Source organism: Phaethon lepturus, unplaced genomic scaffold (genome assembly GCF_000687285.1).
Source record: "Phaethon lepturus isolate BGI_N335 unplaced genomic scaffold, ASM68728v1 scaffold11233, whole genome shotgun sequence".
In the NCBI taxonomy this organism is placed as follows: Eukaryota; Metazoa; Chordata; class Aves; order Phaethontiformes; family Phaethontidae; genus Phaethon; species Phaethon lepturus.
Genome location: NW_010528381.1, coordinates 48,863 through 58,357, shown reverse-complemented (window position 1 = coordinate 58,357; position 9,495 = coordinate 48,863). Strand labels below are relative to the sequence as shown.

The 9,495-nt window shown below is 38.0% G+C and overlaps 1 protein-coding gene across 1 annotated transcript in view; it reads left to right on the top strand.

The window, feature by feature from the left end:
• Positions 1 to 929: 929 nt before the first annotated feature.
• Positions 930 to 9,495, top strand: part of LOC104618139 (DENN domain-containing protein 5A-like) — a 48,371-nt gene continuing 39,805 nt past the window's right edge. The window contains 4 exon segments of the mRNA XM_010283661.1: positions 930 to 1,032; positions 3,216 to 3,287; positions 3,884 to 3,993; positions 4,646 to 5,306. Of these exon segments, the coding sequence (XP_010281963.1) occupies positions 930 to 1,032; positions 3,216 to 3,287; positions 3,884 to 3,993; positions 4,646 to 5,306 (946 nt within the window).

Sequence of the window (9,495 nt, the reverse complement as noted above, 5' to 3'; positions counted from 1 at the left end):
CAATACGGTGTTCCATTAAAACAAACAAAAAAAACCCCAACACTTTTACATGGAACTTGCACAAAAGAAAAATTATTTACAGAGAAATCATGTTTGAAGACCTCTTTATTGTAACTCGGACCAATGAGGAAAGTACTTTCTAGCCATCACTTCTGTTAGAGGAGAGGAACCTTATGAAAAGCATGATCTGATGATAGCAGTCCTCTGATAGTTGTTAAGTGCAGGCACTTGTACTCACTCTGAAACTTGTGGGATACATCATATTTTTATCAGTTTATCTTCTCTTACTTGACTTTTCTCAGTTCTAGAATAAAACTGCTCATTTTTGCTGATGGGTTTGTTTCCTGCATTTGTTAAAGCTGCTCTTGTCTTCAGTGTTTTTATTAAAACCATTTCAATTAGTAGTGAATTAATCAGATGTCCAATTCACAGAGATGACAGATCTCGAAACATGAGTTATTTTTGCCTGCTGGAGATGTGCTGTAATTGGTATTTTGCTGGAGCAGGGTGTTTGTGTTTGAGACTTCTAACTGATCATAAATTTAGAAATTTAAGATTAATTGCTTTTTGACTCTGGATATAAGCAAATACTATTTGTGGATTGTTTTTTTCCCCCCTGTATGTGGATGGATATCTAGTGACAACCGCTAGCTACTTAGCGAGGGCAGTGTAGGGAGAACTTAGGTGATGGACTTGCTGATGCTCAGGTTCTCTTTAGTTGTAATGGCAAGAAAACAGGGTGGCCCGTGTCCTGGAGTTGCACAGGTCGCCTTTTTGTTCCTGGGTTGAACTTTCCAGATGTTGGTGAGCTGTCACTTGACATTCCCTGCCCTATCAGTATCTTTGGAAGTCAGCATTGCCCAATCTGAAGGTCCAGTGGTTTGCTGTATTACAAGCATGAAGGCTTTTACAAGAAGAGCTAGCTAAAGATGGAAGACACTGGTGCCGTGAAAGAGAAAATGAGCATCGTCCTCACATGGAAGTCAACGGGACAAATACGATACCAGAGCTGGGTGGCTCTAGAAGAGAACTGTAATATGGAGGCACTCTGGCAAGAGCAGTGTCTGTGCAACAGCTGAATTGTTCGATGAATTACAGGAAGGCATGTAAGTGTTGCCTTATGTTTCTGTCTGGATCAGGATTCAGTGGGTTTCCAGAAATCAACTGCAGTACTTTCATTAAATTATAGACAGACTTCAGGTTTAAAAAAATATAAGTGTGTGTTGGACAGAATGTCTCTTTGGAGCAGGTAGGGCAAGGATTCTTAAAATGTATAAGTATCCATTTGGTGTTGGATTTTTTTTTTTCCTCAGAAGGGAAGAGCAGCATCATGTGTTTTGCAGTGTTGATCACCTTAATGAAAAGGTCTTTGACTCTCAGATTTTCTTTCCAAAATATGCATGACCTTGCACATAGTTGAACCCAGTGATTCTGGAGTGTGGTTTCCAAGTTCAGGAGGAAATTCGGCCTTCAGATATTTTCTCAATTATATGTATGTGGAAGAATAAAAACCAGGAACAAAACAACTTAGTAAATGTCTGAGGTTTTTCCTCCATTATCTAAAAGTTGACATTACATCATCTGCACAGATGTAAATATAGAAAATAGTAGGTGTGTTAAATCTCCTCACTAATTTTTAAAACCTCTTTTACAGCAGACTGTCTGTACTTGAGTGTATGTTTGTGTCAGTAAATAGAGATGTGGCATTATGACCATTTTTTTTTTCCTGGGATATTGGAAGTTTCTTTAAATGCTTATTTTCATATTTTAAGGTTGGTTTTAGATCTTGTGGAAGTGCTGTTTTGTTTTAGGTCATTGACTCTGCTCTTTCCCAAGATGGTTATATTTCAGTGAAGTTGTGTTCTGTTTTTTTTCCTAGTTATCCTTCTCTATACATGTTTCAGGGCTTCCCAAATATGCATTTTTTTCCTCTCTGAACAATGATATTATTGAACAAAGTAATAAATAATGTAGCTGAGTGGTTTTGTATGAAAATCAGCTGAGCTGTTGTTTTTTCAGACAATCAGGAGAAACTCCTTCCTCTAATTTCAAGTGCTAAACCCCAGAAAATTAGCAAAATAGATGTGAATATTTTGGGTAGCGTGTGACCTGTCCTAGGTCCTGATTCAGTATAAGTTCTCTGTTTGAGGTAATATCTAAATATTTAGCTTAAACAAAATCCAGAGTTACATGACTTCTCAGCTGTCAATGGACTTCTTAAGCATTCCATGGAAACTATGTTTTGTTTGGTGTAATGTGTTTGTTAGGTTCTTCATTGTCTATAGGCAGTGTTAGAACCATCTAAACGTATGGCTACTCTGTGGAAGTAAATGTTGTACGAAATAAAGATTCTAAGTTGGCTTAGAAATTGACCTTCAAATATTACTGTAAAAGTACAGAACAAACCCAACTGATTCTGAAATCAATTTGTATAGCCATGTAATTGCTGCATGTAAGAAAACAAGTAAGGAGTTGAAGTATGTTTTCTCTTTTGCAGGTGTTGCCAAAATAGTTTGATTTATTTAAAGCATATGATTTCATGCAATTGTGTCTGATTGTTAGTGCAGCTGTCAACAGCTGCATGCTCATTTAGCTAATTGCATTCTAGTAAGATAGCTAAGCTTATTTTAAGATATGCAGTTGTGCGTGGTTTATTTTTTTTAAGGCAAATATATGCATTCAGAAGATTTACTGCAGAAAGTTCTCTGCTATCACAATGAACAATCATTGCTGTAGAGAAAATATGAGACCTTGTAAACAAGACTGTATCAGCCAGTCTAGTGTGTGGATAGCATCTGTGAAAAGTTGGACCATGTCACTTAAATTCATATAGTTCTAAAGGCCTTGAAATGGTCTTGTCCTTGGGGTTAATTTCATCATCTGCTCTTTGGGAGTACTTTATAGTTTAACATGTAAAACTTTCACTTAACAAGCAACTAATTCCTTTTGCTGCATCAGTATTCTGGTTGTGTATACAGGAACTATGAGCTTCTGTTGCATACTGATAATCTCCTTCAAGAACTACGTACCTGAAATGAGAAATTTGTGTAAAGTTGTATATGTATAAAAAGCACATTAGGAGAATAGACTATCTATTACGCATGCTAATTCTGTATAAAATACTTGTATGTTTTTTACTGGTTATGTGTTAGCTACGTAATTACAGTTGACAGTATGAAATTTATAATGCAGTGTTGTTTTTATTTGTTATATAGCTTTATGCCAGTATATACAGGCCTCTAAAACGCAAGATGGTGCCGGCCGTTTCATTTCAAGTGCAACAGAAGGTAAAGGAAAAAGTGTGGGGAAAAAAGCGCACAACTTTTTGTTCATCTGATACCCTGTCTTCATGGACATTTATGTGGTTCTTGATCTTTTAACCTTCTAGACTCTCTCTTCACAGCTAACTTCTTGTAATAGATGGTGGATACCCTTTATTCCTAAGTCTTGAAGAAGAAATTAAATGATGTCAGTTGTATATCTATCTTAAACTTGCATCATCTTTGCATCTTGTCTATTTGTGCTTTTCTTCAGTAACAAAATTTCACTGAAACCGAAGCTTTAGCTATGCTTTAACAAGAATTTGAAATATCTGAAGAGTAGCTTAGAGAATTGCTGTCATGACCACAATCTCAAGATAGTCATGCATAAGGAAAAGCACAGATGCTTAACAACATAGAAATGTGACCATGCTAATCCTTGCTAATATCTGCAGTCTGGTTATATGCTAACTAACTGTCTTTCATTTCCTGTTTCTCTTAAAAGGAGTGTGTGCTTAATTCACTCTTCCTCGCATCTACCTCCTGATGTCCTGCTTTTTGGCCTTTTTTGAGCTTAAAAAGAGAATGAAATACTTACTTTTGTATTTTTCTTCCACCTTCAGGGGAAAACTTTGAACAGACTCCGTTAAGACGCACATTTAAATCCAAAGTTCTTGCTCGCTATCCTGAGAATGTTGAATGGAACCCTTTTGACCAGGATGCAGTGGGAATGGTCAGTATCACTTAAGACAAAAACCTACCTTAACAATTGAAGGCATTAATCTGTGTTTTCTTTGACAAAAAAGTATCTATATTAGATTGGAAATAGTCATTAATTTCTCTAAATCGTGCAAGTTCAAAAGGCCATTTCATTTAACTGGGAGGTGTTAAATCCCTAGGAGAGGTTTTTTTTGTTCTTTTACAACTTTTTTTTGTTACATTCTAGAGAATTGGTAGATAAATAAATTAGTCTGCAATTAATTAATCTTCTCGGTGCATGATTCTTCTGTTTAATGGAATGCGGTGTGGTTTCTTAATCTAGATAAAATTTAGTACTTTGTCAGGTTTCTGGTCTTAGTGACCAAAATACTTTCCTTTATCTGAGTTTGAATTCTGTTATTTTATTCCCACAAAGGTTGATAACAAAATGATCATGAGTTTCAATAGAAACTGCGTACAGCCCTTTTAATAATGTTCCTTTAGTTTTTCTGATATAGATGCGTATTACTGTATTGTACAGAGATGTAACACTTAATAGAATTTAAAGTGAAATGCAATGGCAGTCTGTGGATTCTAAATCCTATTTTCACCAATGCTTCTGGAGGCAGGGGGAGAGAAAAGTGTGTTTTAATTGATATTATCTCCTCTCTCCCCTTTTTTTATAGCTGTGTATGCCTAAAGGACTTGCTTTCAAGACACAAGCAGATTCTAGGGAACCTCAGTTCCACTCTTTTATTATTACTCGTGAAGATGGCTCACGGACATTTGGCTTTTCTCTCACGTTTTTTGAAGAAGTTACTAGCAAACAGATCTGCAGTGCAATGCAGACATTGTATCATATGCACAATGCTGAATATGACATTCTTCATACTCCACCCACAAATGACAAAGATAGCTGCAGCAGCACTGGAGACTGCAATGGCACCTCCGTTTCAAAGCTGCAGCGTTTTAACTCCTATGACATCAGCAGAGACACACTCTATGTGTCAAAGTGCATTTGTCTGATTACTCCAATGTCTTTCATGAAAGCTTGTAAGAAAGTACTAGAACAACTTCACCAAGCAGTGACTTCACCTCAGCCGCCTCCTCTACCTTTAGAAAGCTACATCTACAATATTCTCTATGAGGTTCCTCTTCCTCCAGCAGGAAGGTCATTAAAATTTTCAGGTGTTTATGGACCGATTATCTGCCAGAGGCCAAGCACCAGTGAACTACCGTTATTTGATTTTCCAGTTAAAGAAGTGTTTGAATTGCTTGGAGTAGAAAATGTGGTTCAACTCTTTACCTGTGCCCTCTTGGAATTTCAGATACTGCTTTATTCACAGCGTGAGTACTTGGTTTTTGTTTTCTCATCTTGTAGTTGTACTGGCACAAGGTCTTTTCATTTCTTGAATTTTAAAAAACGCACAAACAACAGAATAGCTGCCTTAAAGTGGCATTAGCATGCTAACGCAGTCAGGCTGATCTATGCGCAGGTTTTAATGTAAAGGAAAGAACTGGAGTTGAAAAGAGTGTTGCATTGTCTCCTTTTTTTAGACACTTAAAACTTCAGGCTTTCACATGATCTCCTGTATTCATAGATTGACTGTCCCCTTTATTGTTGTCTCTGGAAATGTTGTGCTGTTGGATAGAGTAGCATGCTTTCTCCCGTGTTCCGCTCCAGCTGCTTAGCTGAATTCCCTCCTCTCTCTCCCAAACTATCCATGCATTTTCACAGGATCACACAGAATCATTAAGGTTGGAAAAGACCTTTAAGATCATCAAGTCCAGCCATCAACCCAACACCACCATGCCCACTAAACCATGTCCCAAAGTGCCACGTTCACACGTTTTTTGAATACTTTCAGTGATGGTGACTCTACCACCTCCCTGGGCAGCCTGGTCCAATACTTGACCACTCTCTCTGTAAAGAAATTTTTCCTAATATCCAATCTAAACCTCCCCTGGCGCAACTTGAGGCCATTTCCTCTCATCCTATCACTAGTTACTGGGGAGAAGAGACCAACACCCACCTCACCACAGCCCCCTTTCAGGCAGTTGTAGGGAGTGATAAGATCTCCCCTCAGCCTCCTCTTGTCCAGACTGAACAACCCCCGTTCCCTCAGCCGCTCCTCATAAGACTTGTGCTCCAGACCCCTCACCAGCTTCGTTGCCCTTCTTTGGACACGTTCTGGCACCTCAACATCCTTCTTGTAGTGAGGGGCCCAAAACTGCACGCGGTATTCGAGGTGTGTCCTCACCAGTGCCGAGTACAGGGGCACAATCACTTCCCTACTCCTGCTGGCCACACTATTCCTGATACAGGCCAGGATACTGTTGGCCTTCTTGGCCACATGGGCACACTGCCGGCTCATTTTGAGAAGGTACATAGTAAATTGTGTATATGGTTCTGAATAAGAACTAATTATGCAGATGTAATTTTCTTTTTGAGTACCCAAAGTCACATTTAAGTTACTAATTTGAAATAAAATTGCCTGAAAAAAGTTTTATTTGACTGAATTTAAATCCCAAATCTCTGTTAAGGCCTTGAAACAGTTATTGCTGAAGTCATGTAGATAAAGTTTGCTTTGAAGAGGATAAGCAGCAACTAAGCTGAAATAGCATCTGTTTATCAATTAGTAAGTAATGTGGCAGTGGTATGCATTTTCTGTGTTGAAATTCGTGAATACTGGGCTTCTTATTCTGCATCCTGTTAGTCTAACACAGAATACGTGGAATTAGGCCAAAAGATAATTTTTTGCACTACTTTTTTTTTTGTCCCAAGCTGGCTAATGTTAGTCCAGACCCACCCATCCATAATGGTGTGTTTTCAAGTAAACAGACTGCATTTGGAACACTGTTTTATAGTAATGATAAAGAAGCCTAGAAGACCTCAAGATAAATCCAAGGATAGTCTGTGGTGGTACTGAAATCTGTTTTCAATATTGTCTTCCATTGAGCTGTCGCTGAAATATGTAGAGTACAAATGGTAACTATTTATAAAATATAAGCTGCAGCTATTAGCAACGTTTTTTTATTAGCATGAAATACAGATGTGTCTATGTTGAGATGTGTGCATAGACTAAAGCCAAGGATGGATTTTGTGTGTATAGTCAAGGTTATTAAGTGTATAATGGCAGCAGGGTGTTATGTCACTGTTGTTGCATTGTATAAACACTGTTAACTACCAGAGGAAAAACTATACAGTAACACAAACACAGTCAAAAAACCTTACTGTAGTCAATAGTGGTTACTCTATTGGTTTTAAAAAACAAATTGCTTTGCTTATTATTCATAGAAAATCTAGAAATGCTTGCCTAGCAGACAAACTTTTTTTGTATTTTCTCCAGAAATGGATTCTGCATTTATATGTTTGAGATTTAGGGAGAGTTTATGTGGGTATCTGTGTCCCACCAGTGGAAGATTCAAACATCACCTCTTCCATCTAAAGAAGAATGCACTCCACTTGACCTGTAGTTGTGTTTGAGACCTCCTGTGGTGGAAGTGTGCGTGCCTGTGTCTTGCGGAAGCACCACAAGAAAAGCAGTGCGTGCATCGCCATTTTGGAACAGTGTTCCCTGGTCTCTTTTCAGGCCATCATGTTATAAGTACTCTTTTCTCCTGGGCTGGAACTCAGCTTGCTTGTAGACTAGTCTTCTGTATTCTGGGTTCTCCTTCCAAGTCATATTAATAGGTTCAGCTTTTTTTCTTGGACACTTTCCAAGTGTCTGATCAGTGGCTAATTGAAGAAGCTTAAAATAGCTCTGGAACACTTGAGTTTCTTGTTTGCGTGCACAAACATACAGAATTCAAAGGGATCCATGCAGCTGAAGGCCTGTGGGTCTGGCTTTTTATGACAATTTCTATCTACTGTTCCCCTGCCTCACCCCAAGCTTTGGCTGAGTTGGGCTGTGTTGCACCTTTATGGACATGTCTTGTCTCTCTATCAAGTTCTCACTTAGAGTTTCTGGCTGAAAAGTCGTCTTTCAGTAGAAAAAGAATTTTAGTTATTTGTTTGCTGACTTTTGGCCCTCAGTTTTGGCAAACTAGCCGTGACAGTAATAGTAGCCATAGTTTTTTGAAATGTAGCTTCTCTTAAGTACTTTCTGAGGGATCTAATTGTTGACACTTTTTTTTTTTTTTAACCTGCTGTTTTTTTTTAAAAAACCCTTTGGTGCAGTTTGCTAGTAGTTACTCAGAATACTTTGAAGGTCCTAGTGAGTTAATAACAGAAGTTACTACATACTGCTGGTGTTGCCAACAGTCAAGTTGAAGACTTTTCTAAAATGCTTTTGATACACATGTGCTTTATTTTTGTATTAGTTGAAATGGGAGGGTGAAGTATTTTCAAGTTGTAGAAAGTAAACTTTTTCTTCCTGTAATTTTGTTTTTTGTCTTTTCTAACCATGATACTCTGTTTTCTTCTACATGGCAGTGAATTAGAAAATTGCTTTAGTAAAAGTAATTGCTTTCTTCGCTTAAAAGGATGATATCAGTAGGAAAATGGAACTTCTGACTGTGATTCTGATTATCTATACCTTTACTTACCAGTTTCCTCTTTTTGCTTTGTTTTGGTTTGTTTAGGTTTTTGTGGGGTTTTTTATTGTGTGTGGTTTTTTTGTTTGTTTGTTTTTAAAACTGGAATATGCTTCTAATACATTCTGCTCTTTCTTCTGTATGGTTGACTAACATCTGTTTTTTGATGTTCGTAAAACAGGGAATGTTGAATGGAGATACAGGTGATGGTGCACTCAGTTCTAAGTGGCATCAGAAATTGCTTGAACTTTTGTAAGAGCTCGCTCACATTCTTACACATGCAGTAGTGTGAGGTCTAGGTTGTACTTCAGAATATAAATCTTAAAATTTTTTTATGTCCTTTGGGTTTGTTAAATCTATTGGTGCTCAAACCGGTGGCAGTTGAGATGTTTGGGATCGTTTCTCGTCCTCCTAGGTCAGATGAGATTGTGATACTCATTGGGTAGATTTAGATTCAGAAGAGTACATGTCAGGATCAGAGGGTTTGCTTGTAAGATTTACTTCTCAAGAAAAAAACAAAACAAACACACGCACCCACCCCCCAAATGACAAAAAAAACCAAAAAAAGAAACCCTAAAACTCTTGGAGGACTCTGCTGCCAGATGCAATCCTTTTCGAAACAAATTATTTAGCATCTTAAGTTGCAATCAGTCCTTGGAAAGGAGTAAGTTCACTTGGCAGTGAATGTGTTTTGCTTCAAGATTCCTTTGAAATGTTTCTGACTTTATGCTTCTGGAAATTCTTCTTTTGTCCCACTATATTGGCACAGCCTGTATGTTTTGGATCAGTGTAAGCCAAATGTAGGGAATGAATATCTTGATTTGATTGTCCTCTAGGAAGAGTTGTCTCCCATTTGGAAAAGTGTTAGAGGAATGCAGGTGCGTATAAGACAGTGAAGAATCTGAAGCTGCTCCTAATGCTGAGCCAGTGCTGAGGAACTCTGGCAAAGGGACAGTAGTGCTGGAGGCCTCCAGTAGTGCCCTCACCAGATTATTCTGCG